This window comes from Halichoeres trimaculatus, unplaced genomic scaffold (assembly GCF_033239565.1).
Source record: "Halichoeres trimaculatus isolate MK-OKI-2021-1 unplaced genomic scaffold, fHalTri1.1 fHalTri1_scaffold_8, whole genome shotgun sequence".
Taxonomy (NCBI): Eukaryota; Metazoa; Chordata; class Actinopteri; order Labriformes; family Labridae; genus Halichoeres; species Halichoeres trimaculatus.
The window spans coordinates 12,439,574-12,460,681 of record NW_027437186.1 but is presented as its reverse complement, the minus strand read 5'-3'; the positions used below and the strand labels follow the sequence as shown (position 1 = coordinate 12,460,681).

General features: G+C 41.2%; 2 protein-coding genes across 3 annotated transcripts in view; one reads left to right on the top strand and one right to left on the bottom strand.

The window, feature by feature from the left end:
- The first annotated feature begins 1,361 nt into the window (after positions 1-1,361).
- On the top strand, positions 1,362-5,420 carry LOC141795485 (L-selectin-like). Of its 2 annotated transcripts, XM_074676388.1 has the most exons (7): positions 1,362-1,378; positions 3,928-4,058; positions 4,137-4,188; positions 4,287-4,673; positions 4,778-4,882; positions 4,973-5,164; positions 5,300-5,420. In XM_074676388.1, the coding sequence occupies exons 2-7, from the start codon at positions 4,056-4,058 to the stop codon at positions 5,308-5,310; spliced, it is 750 nt and encodes a 249-aa protein (XP_074532489.1). In that variant the 5' UTR covers positions 1,362-1,378; positions 3,928-4,055; the 3' UTR covers positions 5,311-5,420. The 2 variants fall into 2 exon arrangements, with proteins under 2 accessions (XP_074532489.1, XP_074532488.1); XM_074676387.1 differs by lacking the exon at positions 1,362-1,378 and having other exon boundaries at positions 3,818-4,058.
- A 5,867-nt stretch (positions 5,421-11,287) lies between these two features.
- Positions 11,288-21,108, bottom strand: part of btaf1 (BTAF1 RNA polymerase II, B-TFIID transcription factor-associated) — a 31,828-nt gene continuing 22,007 nt past the window's right edge. Inside the window, exons 23-38 of the mRNA XM_074675674.1 lie at positions 20,711-20,820; positions 19,910-20,111; positions 19,254-19,402; positions 18,999-19,151; positions 18,660-18,781; positions 17,400-17,567; positions 17,126-17,203; positions 16,906-17,035; positions 16,680-16,821; positions 16,150-16,280; positions 15,642-15,764; positions 15,270-15,422; positions 14,700-14,911; positions 14,447-14,606; positions 13,801-13,971; positions 11,288-12,339 (exon numbers count right to left, since the gene is read on the bottom strand). Of these exons, the coding sequence (XP_074531775.1) occupies positions 12,199-12,339; positions 13,801-13,971; positions 14,447-14,606; positions 14,700-14,911; positions 15,270-15,422; positions 15,642-15,764; positions 16,150-16,280; positions 16,680-16,821; positions 16,906-17,035; positions 17,126-17,203; positions 17,400-17,567; positions 18,660-18,781; positions 18,999-19,151; positions 19,254-19,402; positions 19,910-20,111; positions 20,711-20,820 (2,345 nt within the window). The 3' untranslated portion in view covers positions 11,288-12,198. The remainder of the gene's footprint in view (positions 12,340-13,800; positions 13,972-14,446; positions 14,607-14,699; positions 14,912-15,269; positions 15,423-15,641; positions 15,765-16,149; positions 16,281-16,679; positions 16,822-16,905; positions 17,036-17,125; positions 17,204-17,399; positions 17,568-18,659; positions 18,782-18,998; positions 19,152-19,253; positions 19,403-19,909; positions 20,112-20,710; positions 20,821-21,108) is intronic.

The window sequence follows — 21,108 nt, the reverse complement described above, 5'->3', positions numbered from 1 at the left end:
AAAGAAAAGTAGTGTGAAAAAAAGATCCTAACTCCATTCATGTTTCCAAAGAAACACACACCTTGTTAAGAGTCATGTCATTATGACAATCTGCGTGCTGGCCAAAGGTGTTGCTGTAATCAACTTCAAATTTCTAGTCCTCAGACCCTCTTTAAATTGCCTTTTTGCCCAATGTTAGAACAGAGGGTTGACACCAGTTTGCCCCTTAAGTATAAAACTACTTCTAGGGTGCTGTTAGTCTAGCTTAACACAAGCTATTGTTAAAATCAAAGAAACAAGAAAAAAAGGTTAGCCCACAAAATTACAGCTAAATTCCTATCAGTGTATAGATAGAATAAATAAGGTGGTGAATAGAAATTTTTGTGAGGTACACAGAAAAAAGCTAGGCTAGCTGCTAGGAGTGTTAAGCTAAGACAGATAGTCAGCAGCTTTTGCTCAATGTTTTGTTAACCTACAGATGTAAGTTTAATATCTTCTACCTTTAACTTCAACTTTCCAACAAACAGTCCGCAAAAAGTTCAGCTAAAAAAACGATGTCTCCATCTGTTGGCTGAGGAATTAGAAGATTGAATGTTAAGATAAATGAATTCTACATGTAAAACTGTAGGGCCTCATTATCTTAGCTAGTGTAGGTTCCTAGCCAAAGATTAGTACAAGCTAGCATTGGTTAGCATCGTGATAAATTCAAACTTGAGACAAGGCTAGAGTACCGAGACAAAGACATGACATGGACAGTCAAAAAAAAAAAAAAAAAAAAGTATGAAAGAAAGAAAAAAAAAGATAAATGATATTATTTCATACTGAAACATGATTATTGTATGATACACATTTCCAGAGCTTACAGCTGCATACATTATCTTACAGTAATAATAATGTGTCCGTATGTAGTTAATGAGATAAATCAGATTTTCAGGGATATTACAATACATGCATTTAGTGGAGCCAACCTAAAATCTAGTAACCTAATCAAATTAGATTCTATAAAGAAATAAAAGTCCATTACATTTGGTAAAGTCTACATTTGCTAAACTGGCACAATCTTTAAAACAGAGTAGACTGAATCCTAATATTCCCTGAAATTACCCTCCTGTAAATGAACGCTCAGGCAGCTTATCCTAAACCCATCATGAACCACCTCTGTCTCTGAGCCTGGGCAGCTGCTGCCTCATTGATGGGCTGGCTAGAGTTTTTAAAGTTCATGTTATGAGTACATTCAGGTCATATCTCTCCACATGACTGATTTATTATACAGATTATCATCTAATGGCTCGGATATAATCCTGATATGTTTTGGTTTTATTTATCACTGATGAGAAGTTTAAGCACAGTGGGGACTGGTGACCCACCAGGAGGTGGCGGTACGCAGTGAGAAGTAAGGGTAAGTAACGCTTGTGAATAAAAATAGGTGCAGCCAGTAATCTGTACCCACAGACAGATACTACTTTTATTTATCTTCCGTCCGGACCTGGAAAAAAAGGCTGTTTGTTAGGGTCCCTGCGCAATAAGTCTGTTATCATATACTCGATATTGGATGTCTTTTGTCCACACTTTATCCGTATTTCGGTGATTAGCATCGATGCTACACGCCATGTTGGTTTCCCATAGTTCCACCGGGGGAAGGTCAAAGGTTTGTTTTGGTCTCGCTCACCAATCAGAAGACTATCCGACGCTCTGTATCCGTCATCTGAAGCAAACTGCACTGTGATTGGTCTAATCCTGCTCCTATCTATCGCTCGCTGTTATTGGTAGCGCCTTAAAGGCGAGATCCTCTTACAGACTTCACCTGATTGTACCTTTGTAACGGAAATTTTAAAGTTCATTCAGTAACAGTTTGTAACAAAAAGGAAGTGGCTAATAGACATCTCCTGACATGTGACTCTCATGTGACACATGAACACTGATTTGAAAAAGGGAAGTGTTTAATTGTACTCAGCACAAATGTTCTTGTGACATGTTCTTTGTTGTCCTAGTGTTTAAAAGCAAGTGATGGACTAACACTTGTTGAGCTTTATTGCAGAATGTGCAACACTTTGTACTGCTTGCTCCCTCTTGCAAGATAATAAAGACCAGACAAAGACACTTGGAGAGTTTGTTGTGCTATACATAGACTTAAAGAAAAAAATGACCTCTCTCATCAAAATCCATCCAGCCAACCTAAACTTGTCTCACTTCCTGTTTGGCATTTGTATTTCCTACCCACCTAGATTATCTCTTTTTTTAGGTACTCTCTCAGCTTCAGTGAGTCTTTGTTGTAGCCTTGAAAATGTGGATTCTTTCCTGAATGCTGATTTTTGTGACAGTGCTGCTTGTCTGCAGAAAGCCATGGTGGAGACCCTACCTCCAATTTTGGAGGTGTACTTTGCCAGGTCACCGTCTGTCTTGAATGGAGTGACTGCCCATTGCAGCAAAGTATCAAACATAGGCCTAATTAAATGACTGCTTAAATGCAGGATAACACTTGCCCTGGGGACATCACATAGACTACTGTAGTTTTGAGAGTAGGTGTGCTCAATTTGCTTACCCAGTACTCCAGGAATGATAATAGTATATATCGTGGCCACAATTTTATTACCATTTTTTGACCATGTCAAATGCACAACACATTTCCATAGCAAAGAATCAAGGTATTGAGTGCTATTTTTCAAGATACGAAAATACTCATTGACATGTTTTTCAGAACCTGACCACGTCACCTCTGGCTTCAGGATTTACTCGTAAATGACTGATCAGGTTTCTTATCAATCCTCTATTTACAATTGCTATTAACCCTTCAAAACCTGACCCATCAAAAAAAGCCAGAATTTTTTTTGAATTTTTTGGAACTAAGACAATTATTAATCATATAAACAAAATAAAATGATATAAAAATGAATAAATTATTTGTATATCATTTTGTGAAGATTTTGGAAAACTCCAGTTTCATGGTTTCATGTAGACGCCTGTAAACAGAGTTTTCAGTTCTTTAACGTCACAGATGAATGATGGGGGAATGACTCACCGGCGGATCTACCCGCTGCGTGTGACGGAAGTATTTTTAAAAACGAACAAGGGGGGGTATTCGTTTTTGAAAATACCTGACTACATGTGGACGTGGCCTGAGCTCAAAGGCATTGACTGGCTGCCTGTGTTCCACATGGCATGGACCAATGTTGGACAGCTTGAAAACAGCTAAATGTTTAATCAGAGCATAATTTATGAGCCACAGACTTTGTTATCATGCATTGTGAGTAAAAAAAATAGTGTATTAAACTAATAAAAACTGCTGTTACATGAAGAAAATGCACAAAATTTGTCACAACTGAGCTCAAAACTGTGTGAGAAAAGAGGGAGACCACACGTAGTCTGCGATGGTTTACAAATTCCTTTAATAAGGAAAACAAGTTGCTTTGAAATGAGGAGCAGTTTATGAAAAAAATTGGTGTGTGTGCATCCTACAACAGTCTACAGGTCAGGGGAGAGAAAGAGATTGCAGTGCAGCTCAGCTTTTAAAGGCTCCTGAGCCCAGCCTGCTCAGGTGTGCTGCGTCACTAACAAGCTCCACCCACAGCTACCTGGAGCAGCAGGAGAGGAAGGCAGAATATAAATCGAAAGCTTTAGGCCGTCACAAATGAAATGAATATTAAGGGTGAAAATGGTAGCAAAAGGTCTCCTCAAATGAACATGGAAAAGAAAGAGAAAAATAGGAATGCTCCTGAGACCACTGTGGGAGTTTATAGTGGGGAAAGGGGTGGGGGCGTGTTTCTAGTGAAGTGCTGTTATGGGAGCTTCCAGGAAAAGTGGAGCAGACTGATAAGGAGTATAAAAGCAGGAACCTCAGCACACAAACCTCCGAGTCAACTCATCTCTTCTCTGCTTTTAGTTGTTTTTAAATTGTTTTATCTTTTCTAATTTCTTGTTTTCTGTTTTGTTTTTTTTGTTTTTTTGAAGCTCTAGCACTTTGGGATCTTTTGATGAAAAGGGCTTTGTAAATAAAATGTATTATTATTATCTCTTGATGTGCTGAGAGTGAAGAAATACCAAGACTTCTCAACAGACCGTCACACATATCAATAAAAATGGTGAGTGGAGGCAGTCTTTACTTGAACACTTGCATCTTTGGTCTCACTTTTCCTAACATCCTCTCTTTACTGTTTCAGACTTGTGGATCTAAAACTTCCACATGGATCAGCTTCACCTTTCTCTGCACAAGTAAGTTAATCTTCTGCAAAAACAACCCTGTTTCCTTAACATTCTAAAACCCATCAGTATTACTCTGACATCTAAAGCACGTCTATCCTCCCCCTCAGTGCTGTGCGTGTGGTCTGTTGCACACTCCTGGTCCTATTCCTACTCCAACAGCTCCATGACCTGGCAGAAAGCTCGAGAGTGGTGCCAGATGCATTATACAGATATGGTGGCCATCCAAAACCAGGAGGAGACTGAACATCTCAACAGATGGCTGCCCAAGAAACGCACCTACTACTGGATTGGGATCCGTAAGATCAATAAAGTGTGGACCTGGGTGGGGACCAACAAGACTCTGACTGAAGAAGCAACTAACTGGGCAGGAGGAGAACCAAATAATGAAAGGGATGGGGAGGACTGTGTGGAGATGTATATCAAAAGGCAACATCAGCCTGGAAAGTGGAATGATGAGAGATGTGAGAAGTTAAAAACTGCTCTGTGCTACACAGGTTAAGAAAATTACTGATTGAGATACTCATACTTATAGATTTAGCTGCTTTGTTTTGCTATTTGTGTTTTGTTACTGTTAAGTGATACTCTCTTCTCTCCTTAGCTGCCTGCAAAAATGGCTCCTGCCAACATGGAGACTGTGTAGAAACCATCAACAGTCACAAATGTGTTTGCCATGAAGGCTTTTACGGAGACAGGTGCGAACAAGGTAAGAAAATAAAAAAATTAATTGCAATCACATTTTTGAGTCGCTCACAGCCAGGTTATGATATGTGATTGTGTTTTGTTTTCTCTGCAGTTGTTCAGTGTAAAGAAGATGAGGTGACAATCCCAGATACAGGAAGCGTGAACTGCACTTACAAGAATGGCGACTTCTCCTTTGGTACCTCGTGCCAATATTCCTGTGAGGAAGGATATCAGCTGAGTATGCCAGGACTCCTGACTTGCACAGCATCAGGAGAGTGGTCAGGGCGGCCTCCTACATGTAAATGTAGGTCTCAAAGAATGTGATGCTGGCCGTCAAAACCTCTGATTTCAAGTGATCTCATCATGAGTGACTCAGTTTTTCTTTCACAGTGATGAAATCTGCTCTAAAGTGTTTTCTCATGGTCCTGTTTTCCCATAGTGGTTCAGTGACAGGAGATGTCTCCTCCATCAAGAGGATCATGGAGTGCTCTGGTTCACCAGGTCCATTCATCTACAAGGCCACATGTGTGTTCACCTATGATGATGGCTGTGCGCCTGTGGGATCCGATCCAGTACCATGCGATGTGATGTTTGGGTAAATTTACTTTCTAAAAACGTTTTTAGTTGGGCTTTGTAGGGAAAATGTTTCTTTTTTTTTTTTTTTTTGTAGAAGCTGCTTTTGTCATACCCTGTTTTTCTGCATTGTAGCTGTTCAGTGTCCAGATCTGAGAGATCTAGAGAACTGAGTTATTAAACTGTAAAAAGGTTGCTGTAGATTTTACAGTAACTTGCTAGCAGCAAGATGACAGTTAGTAACTGTAGGCGTTTGAGGTCTGAAAAGGGAAGTGGTAGTTTAATGTATCTTCAAGTGACAGTTTTACTGTTTTCCCTAACTGCAATATCTCATAGAAGGAGTGGGTACTCTGTAACTGTGTGCTCAGTTATTTTCCCTAACTGCCACCTTTTCAAATAAAGAGGGTACTCTGCAGATATTATTTGTCGCTCAAAGTAAAGTCCAGTTCTGTGACTCCCAAATATTTCAATTACCTTTCCACCACTCCCAGCATGCTCGTTGATCAAAGAGTTGATGACCAGGACTCATCCATGTTCTCAAGTAACTCAGATTTATTGATTAAAGCAAGTAAAAAATGTGCGACAGAGCTTTGGGTTCTTTTTTAACTCTCCCTGACAGCCCTGATACAAGTCACGGACCCTTCCTTTAAAGATCCTATATTATGCAAAAATCACTTTGAGTCTTTTGGTGAAATTTGTGGGTCTTTGGCTTTCCTCCCAGCCCACTAAATGTGATATTTAATGACAAAACCTGTATTTAGTAGTGCTTGTGAACGTAAAATCCTAAAACGAGCTGTTTGGATTTTGGCAATTCCCTTTTCTGACCAATCAGGAGCAAGTCTGACCTGATTGGTCCACCAGAGCAGATACCCCCGCACCCTCTCCATGCCCACTCCTCTCTCCAGCAGCGGGGAGGAGAATGCCAAAGTTGAAGAGCCATCACTGCTCTGTTTTTGGCTGTAAACAGTCACATAGTTCCATGCACAAGCTTCCCATCTCAGTGGGAAGTGGCTAGAGTTCATTTATCAAAGAAATGTGCCAGCTATACTCAGTAAAACTGTGCAGGTGTGTGCTAGTCACTTCACGGCCGACTGCTTTTCCAACGTTGGACAGTACAACAGAGGGCTAGTGAATAGACTGGTCCTGAATCCAGGCGCATTACCAACCATCCGCCAAGAAACCTCGGACCCTGGAAATGTGAGTATTTTAAATGCTGTGTGCTGTGGAGCAGACGTAAGAGCTTTTCCTTAGTGTCCCCCCTGTCTCTGTGTTAGCTTCAGGATGCTAACTGTAGCTGCAGTTAGCGTGTTGCATTACGGTAAACGAGCTTCGCTGTTTTCTGAACATTGCACACTCTGAGCTTGTGGCGCCGTTGTCAATGACGCGGAAGAGCGGGGCAGTATCAGTGGTGGCTCATTTACATATGAAGGCCACGCCCACTAAATCAGACCGCTTTGAACAGAGGGGCTATGAGAGCCTGGAAACAATGCTGCTGTGCTTGATTTATTGGCTTTTTGGACCAAAACATGTTAGTACCATTTCATGAAGACATCAATGATCCATATTAAACTGCAGAAAAGGAGCATGATATGGGACCTTTAAGGAAAGAACCCAGTTTTCTAGCCCTTAAACTCTTTTATTGTTGAAGATCTGCCTTTTCTAGACCTTCAGTTACTGATCTGAAACGTTATCTTTGGGGTGAACCAGTGATGTCTTCTCTCATTTCCCAGCATCATCCAGTGATTTCCTAATAAAGAAAGATTAAATGCACACTCACACACATTCATACTGCCTTGTTAGAATTGTTGTCTCCTCCCTAGGTACTGTTCTTTATCTTCTCTAACCCTCTTCTATCTCTATCACATCCCACACACCCAGCACACTCATGCAGTTATTTGCTGAAAACTCAACAAAGACACTCAGCAGCTATTTGGTAAAATATGGGTAAACAAGACTAATTATTTAGATTTCAAGCAAAACCTTTCCTGTTAATGGTGTCTATTCTTCCTTTGTACTGAATGATCTGTAGCCTCTCAGGAACTCTCAACCTTCTGCAGCTACACACATTATCACATGGCTGCAGTAAACACAAAATTATACAAAAATTATTACAGCAACCCTTTATTCAACGCCACATCTTCCTTCAGGTCCCAATCTGAACTGCTAGAGACATCTGAGTGATAATCCTGCTCCAAATACAGTGGCTGTCTCAAAGGGCGAGGGCCGGCTTATCACAGCTTGTGGCTTTCATTTTTCTCAAAATGTGAAATTCAAGTAATTCAGTTATCAAAAACCCCAAATTCAGTATCTAGTAAAAAGTAATAATAATTAAAAAAAAAAAAAAAAAGAATATTACATAAGACCAATAAAAAGGATTTTTTATTCAGAAATTTTGGAATTCTAAAAATTATGTTCATTAAATGCACCCAGTGCTTGGAAAATTTGATGCATTTATGCAGTCAGGCCAGTTTATGCTCTGCTGAGGTGTGATGAAACCCAGGATGCGTTGATAGCAACCTTTACTCTTCTTCTTGACCATACTCTTGATTCTCCATGTTTTGTCGCGATGGATCCACTCATCTGATTTCCCAGAAATCAGATATCCAATGTCAGCCTGAGCCAGTCTTAGAGGAAATTTGTTGCAAGATTCATAGGTTCCAGTAATACAGATGGTTTGACAGTATGCAGATGACAAGTCAAAGATTGTGAAAGAGGACTTTGGTAATAACTTATTTACTAGTTCATCAGTTCACTGGTATGATTTCCCAAAAAGCAGATATCCAAGGTCAGCCTGTGCTGATTCTTGTTCCAGTAATACGAATATTGATTGAACACTGAATTGCTTTATTTGCTGATGGTGTCATTTTCTTCCTGGAAAAACTCTATTCCAGTCTTGCTGGATCTAATAAACTCATTTGGAAGGATATCAGGATATAAAGTAAACAAAGATAAATCTTCAGTAATGATACTGAACTCAGAAGAAAGAAACAATGCGGGAAACCCTCTCCAACAGTAGAGTGTTTTACATATCTTGGGATCAAAATACTGTCGTGTTTAAGAGACATTGTTGAAGTTAACTACACCCTCAGGGTAGACTCAGTCACTCTTTTATAGACAGATTGAACCCCTTGCCCTTGTCACTCGTAACAAAAATCAGTGTTCTTAAATCAAACGTTATGCCCACACTTCTTTATTTGTTCCACAACATCCCATTGCCACCATTTATTCTCACACCTAAAGGAAGTGTTTGTACGATTTTTGTGGAATAAAAGGCGCCCAAGGTTACGTTTATCACTCTTGTACCTACCATTTGATAGAGGTGGCCTCAAGTGCCCAAATCCACCTTTGTGCTATTGGGCAGCTCAGTTGAGGACTGTATTATTTTATAGCTCTTCTGAGAGTGTCCAATTATATTTTGATGTCTTCAGGTGTTGGTGAATGCTCTGTTTTGGTGCTGCTGGACCTCAGCTCAGCCTTTGATACAGTGGATCCCTGTATCCTTATTGAGTGGCTGAGGCAGTGGCAACCAGAACTCATTGACTGGATTAAGGAAACGTCCACAATCTTACCTATGGAGAAAGTTACTTACATGTTAGAGAGTAAACTACCACAATTTCAAAACACACTGGACTCTTTTATGCACTACCCTGTGCCAAATGTAAATTTTGAGTTTGATCATCTTGCACTAACAAGAAATAATTCAGGCTAAACCAGGTTAAAATTGGGAAGCCTTTTTTGTTATTGTTGTTGCTTCCATTCATTTATATGTATATTACTGTTCATTGTTGTGTTTTTTTTGGAGAGTTTGTCTGTTTGTGAACAACATAGCTCAAAAAGTAACGAATGGATCTTGATGAAATTTTCAGGAAATGTTCAAAATGAGATAAGGAAGAAGTGATTAAAATTTGGAGGCGATCCAGATCACCGTCTGGATCCAGGCATTTTTTTTTAAAGAATTCTTTATGCCTGAGATAGGGCTGTTTTCACCATATGTGTATGTAACGCCATGATAAATGGTCGGATTGCTTTGCAAAACAATACAAGACAAGATCACCATAATTTCTGACAGATGTAAAAGTACGATCCAGATCCTGGTAATATTGTGGATACTAAGATCTGGAATATGAAATATGTAGTGAGTCATCACAATTTTCAACACTGACAGGTAAAAAATTATCCCACAAACCTGCAACTAACACCAAATTGTAGCAGACAGTCTGCTGAAAGGGAGTATGACATTAAAGTAGGACTTAAGTGTTGCCTGGCAATCACAATATGCTTGGTGGAGGTCTGAGTAAGTGCTTTTCTATTACATTTTTTTTCTTTCTCATTTGTTTCTGTTACCATATTTACACGTGATTTACTTTGATTTCCACCAACTGATCTTATACAGACCTGACAGGCAGAGTACGCTTTTGTCTGTACATCCTGGAAGCAAATTCAAAACTCAATAAAAATATTGTTGGGAAAAAAAGAAGTCATCTGACATCTGTTCAGTTTTTGTCCCTCTGTGATACCATCACTCTCTTACCATTAACAAGCTTACTGATGCTTTTATTGGTGGATATAAACAGCTCAGTTTTTATCTTACCGTCTTGTCATCAAAAGACAGAAGAAAAACAAATGTGCAGTAAGCTCTGCTTATGTTTTTTTTTTTTCTTTGTTGCAATCCATGATCTAGAGATATATTTACCAGCTCTGATTACTGGATTGCATTACAGAATCTTGCTCCACTTCTCCAATTCAGGGACAGTTGGACCCAACGACAGAGGATTAGAATAGAATAGAATAGAATAGAAAATACTTTATTTATCCCCGAGGGGAAATTCAGGAGTCACCGCAGCATTTAAGAAAACAAAAGTAAGAAAGGGTATAGAAAGTGCAAAAATGTCCATAAGAAATTAGATGACGACATCCCGTCCACCACTCTCCAGCCCAGCCAGTCTCCACCTCCACAGGGTCCAGGACTGAGCCTCCCCAGCAGTCTGTTCAGTCTCTGTCTCCTGGATCCTGTCTGCTCACAGCAGGCGAAGCTCCTCCAATGTGTCGCGGCGTCCGATGTCAGCTCCGTCAGCCACGTCCGTGAACAGCATGATGCCGCTGGGTTAGCACGGCTAGCTCGTCCATCCCCCGGAGCTAGATCCCACGTTCCCAACAATGATGGATGGAAGGACAGGTCCACGTCGTCACCTCCCAGCTCACATCCGAGAACCAGCACGTCGTCCTCACCTCCTCCTCCTCAGCTCGAGGGAAATCATCAGGCCCTACACTATTTAGCATTGACATGCTACAGGCTGCTAACAGCTAATTTCGCATGTAAACAATGCAGCCATGGTTACATGTAGGATCTCCAGACAAACAGAGGAGCAAAAGTAGTAAAAAAATACCGCCGAAGTCACAAAAAGTTTGGTGTCCGTGACCGACGATGAACCATACAAAGTGATGATCCACTCCAAATACAAAGATTACGAAAAAGAGACGAAAAAATTACAAGAAACGGACAAAGACGAGAGAGCTGCTGCAACAGGCAGCTACTTGGGTAGCGCCTAGCAACCGAAGAAAAAAAAAGGGTTACAAAGTTAGGTAGGTTAGTAAGGTTAAAAGATTAGGGTCACTTTAAAAAAAAAACAAAGTAATTTTTTAGATTAATCTCACAAATTCATGAGAATAAAATCATAAATTTAATTCTAGAGCCTAGGAGAGCAGCAGCTGTCTGTACAATCACGAGGACTGTGGAGCATCTTGTGAAGTTATATTTCAGCCTGATGTAAGGTTTCATTTCTGTCTCATTTATATTCTTAGATGTGTTGAAATGAAGGAAAATGAAAACAGGAACAATTTGTTCAAAGGTCTGTAGAATTTATTACAACTCCACAATCATAAACAAAAAGCAGCAGTTACAGAAATATGTACAAGTCTGTTTTTTTTTCTTGTTAAAATACTTGTGGCATCTCTCAGGTACCAGATTCATCTTGGCCCCATGTTCAGTCTCTGTAACGTTGCTTCAAGTGCTCGTTTTTGACACCACGTGTGGAAGAGCTGGACACACTCATTCATCTCTCAAACACACACACAGGTCATGTGGACAGTCTCTCCTGGAGTGAGTGGACACGGCAGCGCCCTCTGGAGGAGGAGGAGAGTCTTTCAATGGAGGTGCTGTGAGAAGTAGGTGATGAAAGTCATCCTGTCACCACTCTGACCCATTTCCCTTTTGTTGAACAGAAACATGTTTGTACCAGTCAGAGAGCTGCTGACAGACAAAACGGGGCGTCGCAGTGCTTTAAAAACACAAGATGAGGGAGATAAGAGGGTTTAACGCTGGATACTCTGACAATGCATCATGGGAGAAAAGCAGCAGGTGGTGGATGCAGCACCTGGTGCTGAAACAGTGACGGAGTAATTATGATGCTAATGAATGCAGGATGTGTGAAGTAACACTGGAGATGTTACAGGTGGCACAAAGTGGTTTCATGGTTAAACTCTGAGGGGCTGTTTGAAATACTGAAGAAATAACAGATTGAATTCTTTACAGCGTTCAGAAACACAGCCTCAGACTAACCATTTGAAAGCACTGAAACAGAATTTGAGTTTTCCTGTGTTCAGTTATTGCTTTGGGACGTGTACTTCCTAACTTTACTAACTGTCCCAAGTCCACCCACAGGAAACGGGCTGATCTGCAGCAGCTCTCCTACAGCTCTGACCAGGTCCAGCTGGGTCAGCAGATAGAGCTGCACAGGAGTAGACGAGGGTGGAGGGTTTGCAGAGTTACTGCAGCGAGTGCATGAAGGTGTCCAGGTTGTACTCTGTGTCGTACTGCTGCTGGTCCCAAAGCTCCCCCAGTCCGTCCAGCACAGACTTCATGGAGGCCTTCCCTGAGGTTGACGCCGTCTGCTCGGCCTTTTCACCCTGAAACACAACCACAGGGCAGAAGTGAAGTATGGTTAACTGAAAAAACAGCACAGTAAGCATGAGGAGGTGTGAGTGTTTGGAGTATAAACATATCAGATGTGTTTTTGATCGCTGTGTGAGACTGAATGTCAGAACTCCACCTGTTTATCAATATATTTACCAAGAATATATGTGGCATTTATGAAGCATTTTATAAAATTGCTTTAACTAAGCTAGCTTCATTTTGTACTTGCATAAGAAAACAAAACTGCAAGCTAAAGAATACCTCTGAGTTTGATTAGTTTCTGTACCTCATCACGAGACAGCAGAGTCCATGAAGTGAGCTTTTTTTGTTCGTTTGCTCGTTTATGGAGTCATGATGTACGATTTACAGCAGAGGGAGCAAAAAGCTTTCAGTGATCTCATTTCCTCTCCACAGACAGTAAAAACATTTTGTCATTCAAACCAAACTTTAACTTTGTTGCAAGGCGCTGCCCTGTTGGCTATGGCTGCCTTTGGCAGCAGCTCTCTCTTCTTTGTCCGTTTTTTGTAATCTTTGTATTGAAGTGGATCATTACTTTGTATGGCTCATTTGTTGGTCATGGACACCAAACTTTTTGTGTCTTCAGTGATATTTTTACTACTTCTTCTCCTGAGTTTGTGTGGAGATCCTACATGTAACCATGGCTGCATTGTTTACGTGTGAACTCAGCTGTTAGCAGCCTGTAGCATGTCAATGCTAACTGGTGTAAGGCCTGATGTTTTCCAACAAGGTGAGGAGAAGGAGGTCAAGACAATGTGCTGGTTCTCAGGTGAGCTAAGAAGTGACGATATGGACCTGTCCTTCCATCCATAGCTATTGGGAACGTAAGATCAATCTCTAATGAGATGGACGAGCTAGCCGTGTTAACCCAGCAAAAGAGAGAATACCAGAAGACAGAGTAGCATCATGCTATTCACATTCATGGCTAACAGAGCTAACATCAGACACCAACGCCATGTTGGAAGAGCTTCACCTGCTGTGAGCAGACAGGATCTAGGAGACAGAGACTGAACAGACTGCTGAAGAAGCTCAGTCCTGGACCCTGTGGAGGTGGAGGCTGGCTGAACTGGAGAATGCTGTACAAGCTGTTATCATCTATTTTCTTATGGACCTTTTTGCACTTTCTTATTTTTGTTTTCTTGATTGCTGCTGTGACTTAAATTTCGTTGTACTTGTTACAATGACAATAAAGTTCTACTCTATTCTAACATGCATTTTGATTTTACTTACTACAGGTTAGTTGTTAAATGTCCCTGGCTGAAGACTACTTAGACAGGATGCTCCATGTCCATATCAAATTATCATTTTGCTGTGTATTACCTTAATTTAAAAAGTTTAGCGTTATTTGTCTGATAAAGAAGCTGTGATCATCACTAACTCCTGCAGTATCAGAATGATCAGTTGGACTGAAGACAGCGTCTGATACGATGTCTCACCTTGTCCAGCGTGAACAGGTTGAGGAGCTGGTCCGTTCCCATGCTCTGCAGGCTGGAGTTGTCTTGGCTGATGACGGTGTTGGCGATGCTCATCTTAAATTTCTGCAGACCCATGATCTTCTCCTCCAGCGTGCCCCGTGTGATCAGCCTGTACACGTTCACCACCCGTTTCTGCACCACACAGACACAATGAGAGCGTTAGGAGAATGCACCAGACGAGACGGGGACAGAGCTGCCCTGCCAAGTTAATTTCACTTGGCTCAGTTTGCTTCACTGGTTTCAGACAAGAGCAGCAGTGTCACACAATCCAGCGCTGTTCAAAGGCTGTTTAATTATTCATCAGGGAAACAGTGATGAACACCCCACTGTGGGAGACATTAGTGTTTTATTGCAGCTGGGATTTCAAAATACAAATGAGACAAGACTTTTTTTTTAACAAGAAACCATTATGTTTGAGGGAAAAAAAGGTTTCATTGCTGAAATCTGAGACTCCTCTTTGAAACTTATTAATGCTGTTTCTTGTGTTTCAGATTTGTGCAAAAAGGTGAATTTGTCAGGAAGAACAGTGACCAAAAGTGAGGCTACTTTTGATCCGAATAAACGAAGAGGAACATCATTTCGCTTTGCCACCTATCACGCTCAGTACCTGTCCAATCCTGTGGGCTCGGTCCATGGCCTGCAGATCCCTCATGGGGTTCCAGTCATGCTCCACAAACACCACCGTGTCTGCACCAGTCAGGTTCAGACCCAGACCGCCTACATGCGTGGTCAGCAGCAGCACATCTATGGACGGGTCGTTGTTAAACCTGCAAGAGAAAAGTTTCCGTCTTTGGATGAGAAAACTTTCCTTTCATCTTCATCAAGTCACCAGTGGATCGAATGGTTTTTAACGCGCTGACCTTGAGACGATGGAGTGACGCAGGCCGGCCTGCACGCTGCCATCCAGCCTCAGATAGGTGACGGACGGCAGTTTGGGCTTCAGCAGGTCATGCTCCACGATATCCAGCATACTCTTCAGCTGACAGAAGATAAGCACACGATGCTGGGCGACGACAGCCTCTGTGCCTCCTTCTGATCCTCCACCGCCACCAAGACCACAGTCCAGCAGCAGCTGGAACACAGAGCAGAAAAAAACGTGTCTTGTATCAACAACTCCAGAGGAATGAATGCAGATTGTTTTCAAACTTCAGACTGTATGATGTATCCTTTAGACCATCCCCTCTGCAATGCACATGTGCAGCAGTTACATTGAAGGACGTGAAATGTCTAAAAAATTAACACATCCTCAAACATTTTTCAGTGTCTTACATAAAAAACTACACATTGAGACCTCAATAATAAAAGAATGGTTTTTAACTTTGTTTTTATCCAAAAAAAAAAAAAAAGAAATCAGTTTTTCTATGGACACTGAGGAGCCTTGATAAACCCCTCACTTGATTGAGCTGAAGTGATGTAAAGCAGTGATCTACCTGTTTGAGAGCAGAGAGTTTGGGCGCGTGCTGAATGTCTCGTAGACTGGAGTTCTGGCCTGCCAGCTGCTCTGTTATACGTTTATACTCTGGATGCTGCGCGGTCAGGACCAAGCTCGGGTGGTTACACAGCTTCCTCAGATACTGCAGCGCCTAGAAGAATAGAGAGGGAGAAATACAGGAACATTTACCACATGATCATACTTAGAAAAGGCTCTATTAAATAAAAAAGTGTGTAAAAACAATGTTTTTATAAAATGAACGCTTAAAACTTAAACTTATTTTACTTATTAAAACAAAGGAATATGAAATTTTGACTGTAGGCACATTAGACTCACAGAGAAATAAAAGGGAAATGCAAAATTTCTATACCTGGAAAACATGCCCCGTGGCCTTGAGTTTAGGCTTCTCCTCCTCTTCTGTTGAAGCCATAGAGATGCTGTCCTCCACACCAGCTTTGGCTCGTGACTTTGCAAAGTCTTCATATAACTGCACCTGTAAGCAGAGAAACAACATATTGGCTTGTTACATCAACTTATTATTTATTCTATGACCGTGCACGTAAACATCCCACATCTTCCAGAAAACCTGTACCCAATCAGTAAATCATAAACCAGTGATGTCACTTATTATGAGGAACAATGAGTAAGTAAAATAGTGAAAGAAGAGGTAGCAGGGGGTGGTAGGTGTGTGGACATGATAGAAGAAAAGGAAAGAAGTGAAAAGAAGAAGCAGGTAATACAGGGAGCAGACAGAGAAGCAAAAACAAAACAGACATAAAAAAGGCATAAATAGTTAAAGAAGAGGCGGTAGAGGAAAAAGAGTGACGCAGCTTGAATTACATCCATAAAATAGAAGGTAAAGAAAAATGATGAAGTACCTGAAGAGGACTCAAGTTACAGTAATAGTCCTGGATTATTTTAGGAGGCAGGTCCTGGAGAACGTCCTCTTTCATCCTCCTCAGGAGGAAGGGCAGCACCTGTCGATGTAGAGCCTCCATCGCCAGAACACCTGGAAGGAGACGTGAACGTTTAGCAGGAAGGAGATATCAGGACAGTAAGAAAAATAAAAAAAAGGCAACTGCCTTCAGCTCAAATCATTTTAGGAACAGAGAGTAACCACCTGGACTCTGTTGCAGCACATTCTAACCACTCTATAGTTTCACTGTGTAGCTTAAAACACACACAATGTTCAAAACTATAAGCCAAAAAGAGCAAGAAGGCATGATTTTAATGAGGGTCAGAGATGAGGACTTCTCTCTGACAAAGATAAAATTTTAGGTTCCTTATCAATCCCTTTTTCTGTTTTAACAACAACTTAGTATGTTAACGTTCTCTTTTGGCTGCTTGTTTAAGCAGTTTTTAATCTTTTTGCATGTTTAAAATAAAACATCAGACATCATAAACGTGCCTGCTTCCTGTTCCCGTGATGAACTTTTGGCGTCCCGGCTGGCCAGGATGGGTTTTCCGTACCTAGCGGCAAACTGGCGTTCTGTTCCTAAGAAGCCGGGCATGAGGAAGTCAAACAACGACCACAGCTCCAGGACATTGTTCTGTGGAGGAAAAGCGGGACTTCTTTTAAGTACAAAACTAAAGATGTCAACTCTCAGACACCAAACTCTGGACCGACCCCTCACCTGGATGGGCGTTCCTGACAAGATGACTCTGAAGTTGGCGGCCAGCTGCTTGATGGCTTTGGAGAGTTTGGTTTTCCCATTTTTGATCACATGACCCTCATCAAGGATGCAGTAGTTGAATTTAATATTTCTGCAAAGTGTTAAAAAAGGAAAAACACATCATAAATTGAGAGCCTGCTATCAGAACACAAGGACAGTGAGTCATTTAAGTTCAATTTACCTAAAAAAGTCGATGTCGTTCCGTACAACATCATAAGAGGCGACTATAAGATTGTGTTTCTTTACTTGGTGCTGCAACCTGAAAAAAAAAGGAAAGGGAAAAAACATTTAGGGTTGGAGAAAAACCATTACTGTGACACAATTGTTAAATAAAGGCAACAATAAAGAATGCTTTCTTTCACTGCACTCGTTCAGATAAAAAAAATCTGCAGCCAGAATAACTTTGTTAGCACTGACAGGATATTTTCCTCTCTGAAAGCCTGAGTAATCTTTACCGCATTCGTTCTGTGGGAGGCCCAGTGTAATGCAGTGGGTTTAGGTACTCTTTAGAGCAGAACTTGCCCACTTCATCCACCCAGTGTCCGGTCAGCGTGGGAGGACAAACCACCAGAGAGGGCATGGGGCTGCAGTCTGCCGCTTTATTCTTGGCGTATTCCTGAGCCCTGAGAAAACATCAAACGCACAGACAGAGGCTGAGTGCGGTTTACTCAAACATGAAGGAGCTTTTTAAAGAACAATGAGATCAGAATGAGATCAGGTCTGTGTTGGTGTTGAATGTGTCAAACTCTGCTTTGTGTGTTGTTGAGCTGCACAGCATGTGGTCAGCTCACTGCAGTCAGAAATGAATAGAAATTTGTTCTTATAATAGGCTTAACGCTGTGAAGGAAATTCCCCTTTTTATGTCAATTCAGCCAAACCCTACGTGCCTTTTTATAAGTGGCACGACTTGACTAAGACATTTATTACTTGACAGGATTTTACTTCCTTTTAAAATGTTGGTACAAACAGTTTTGGATGGTTACTTAAAGCTTTTATTTAACTGAAAATGGTGCAAAGACACATAAATGTTGAACCTGAAATCTTCTGTTGTTTTAAGAAAAATACCCATCTTAAAACTTAATATTAGCAGCATAGTTACAAAAAGCTGAGACAAGAAAACAAGTGGAAAAAAAACTGCTGAACCAACATCTTTGGTCCATTTTGGCATGTTAACCTCTCTAAAAGACCTTTTTTGTACTCAGTCAAGTTACTGTGTCTGTCAATTGTCAATTCAATTAAAATAATTTACTGCATCTAGAAGTCAATTGTGTTTTTCAGCGAAGGGAGGAGGGGTCTGGAGGAGCCTGGCAATCAATATCAGGCTTGTTTAATACTGTAAGTGAGGCCTGCATACATATGAGAAGAAGAGACATGGTGTTGAGAGAGAAATATTGGCGTGATGGTGAGAAAAGACAGAGATCGTGGAGAGGATCAAAGGATGGAGAGCCCATGACGAAATGATCTAATGAAGTATGTTTTTTTTTCTTTATTTCTCTATAAGTCAACAACAGGAAGAAAATGGAAAAAAATGCCTAAACTCAGCTGTGCTCAGTCAATTTCATTTAAGATGCAGTATTTTTGAACATGATACATGTTGCACTGCAGTGTGTTAAAACCAGGACAACACCTATATAAACTCTGTGAAGCCACGGGTGAGTCAGTGTGCTGTAGCTGTCAAAACAAAAACAGTCAGAGTGTTTTTTTGGATCAAGTACCTGAGGTAGTGATCTCCTGCCAGGATGCAGATGGACTGCAGCGTCTTGCCGAGGCCCATGTCATCACACAGGATCCCGTGCAGCTTGTATTTGTTTAGGAAGGACAGCCAGTTCACGCCATCCTGTGGAGCAACATACAGAAAAGTAACATCAATAACCAGCGCATCGAGCTGTGGCTGAAAGAGAAACAGAAGCAGATCATTCTTTTACAGTAAAGGATGATGTTCAGAGAAGGTTTGGTGACAAAGTTAGACTAGATTTCTGTACTTCAACATTAAAAACACAAGATTGGTCGAAGTAGATAAACACAAGCCATCTTTGGTTGAAATTTTCACCGACCTGCTGGTACTTCCTGAGTTCAGCCTTTATTGGCACAGGGATCTTGTAGTTCTCCAGTTTTCTGCCATCCAGTAGTTGCTCCAGAAAGTGGCGCTCTCTGGCTTTTTGGCGGATCAGGTCTGCAGACATGGCTGGAGGGTCGGGGATACCCGCCTGATGGACATGAAAATAAACATTCAGAAGAAAAAGACTTATCACTGCTAAAGACATTTGCCTGCAGATTCTTCATGCTGCATTTCAGCCTCTAGTTTTTACCTCTAGAGGCAGCAGGCGGATGAGTGTAGCAAAGCACTGCGTGGCCATGAAGCGGATGCTGTCACTGGGGTCACTCATTCGGCCCAGCACTGGTACGACAAGCAGCACAATGTAGGGAACAATGTCCACGTCCAGCTGCTCCATGACACCTGGAGAGATGGGAGTCAAGGAAAGAACTGCGTAGTAATAACACAGAAACAGCTAGGAGATCCATGATTTCACCCCAGTGGATGTGGTGTGACATTTTTTGTTTCTTCACAATTTAAATTTTGCTTAATTAATTTATTAGGACAAGAATTCGTTCTTTCTACTACACAAAGGTGAAAGCTTTTGTGTCATTCGACTGCACCTTAGCAGAGGACACTAGTGTTGACTTTTTATCCAGCTCATAGAAATGAAATAATAATAAAAAAAAAAAAGGGGTTAAAAACCGAAGGCATTTACAAAAAATATGTTAATATTGTATCAATGCATTTAAATAGTTATCTGGCAAAAATTCAATTAAAAGATGGACACAATTTCGGTGCCTTCCCCTTCTTCATTGGCATTACCCTTAGTATTGATTATTGTGACACATGAAGACATTTAAAAACCAACATCCAGACAGTCAGCCATAAATGCGACTATAGCTAGCAGCTGCAGTGTGTGAAGGATACAGGCTAAAGCCTCGATGGCGCCTTCCTGTTTGGTGCAGTCACCAATAGCTGCTAACCAGGGGAGCACACACTCCAGAAAGCTGTTCATAGTCTCCAGCATGGCGATCTTACTCAGCACGCCGACACAGCGTGCAGTCATGTGACGCACTGCTGTGTATGGGTGCTGCAGGCAGGTGAACAGAAGAGGCAGGTGCTCCAAGATCTATGGGGAAACAGAAACACAGTTAATTATTTGTGATAATAGCAGGTGTAACATTCACAAACCCTTCTGAATACTGAATTCTTATTTTGAAGAAAGTGCTCCACTGTTAACTGTAGCCAGGAAATAGTCACTAACATCAAATGAATGTGATGAAATGTGAAATGTTGAAATGTAAGAAAAGGCAAATAAAAGGAGGAGAAAGAAGTCCAATAACTCTAATACTACTCTGATACCATACAAACAGATGTTTTGTTTAAAAAAGTCTGAAAACCCTTTTTACCGTCTAAAACTTTAATAATGACATGTGTTTTCAAAGACAAAAAAGAAGATTTTGATAAACATTCATTGACATATGGTTCCTAAAAAAGCAGATGTATACAAAGTGATGCTCATACAAAGCATTCACTGAATGCTGTTTATTTGTGCAAACAGAGTAAAAATGTAAGTAACAAGACCTGACAGAAGTAGCCACCATGGCCATTAGAGTTAAGGGTGAGGATTTATTGAACACCTTGGGTGGAATTACATTCGAGTTGGTGATGGACCTTCGTGAATGTTATTTGTTGTTAGAGTGATCAGTAGTTCACTAACAGTCTCACCAGAGGTTTGAGTTCAGCAGCCATGGCCCCAGCCATGACTTCCAGCACTTGTAGAGAGTTAACCAGTTCCTGAGCTGCAGCATCGCCCCTCTCCAGCTGCACCTGCCTGTCTAAAACACACAGAGACAAACAGGACTTATCAGCACCGCACATCCTGGCTATCAGAGCTGATACCAACAGTCTATCAGCAGGAACAGCCAGTCCTGAAATGTGGGGGAAATTAAGAGGGGGCTCTGAATCAGTTGTTGCAGAATGTTGCTGCTGCAGTGACCAAACAAGTTCATTGTCTCAACTAGGGGTGTAATGATCCATCGAGATACATCGATTGGTTAAGCAATGATCCGATCACATCGATGGAAAGTCTAAACATCGATCATCATCGTGGTCTTTGATGTACG

What these genes read in the sequence shown, in the direction of transcription:
- LOC141795485 (XM_074676388.1), top strand. An exon ending in CTTCACCTTTCTCTGCACAA is followed by an intron (nt 4,189 to 4,286) that starts GTAAGTTAATCT and finishes CCTCCCCCTCAG; the next exon opens with TGCTGTGCGTGTGGTCTGTT. An exon ending in AACTGCTCTGTGCTACACAG is followed by an intron (nt 4,674 to 4,777) that starts GTTAAGAAAATT and finishes TTCTCTCCTTAG; the next exon opens with CTGCCTGCAAAAATGGCTCC.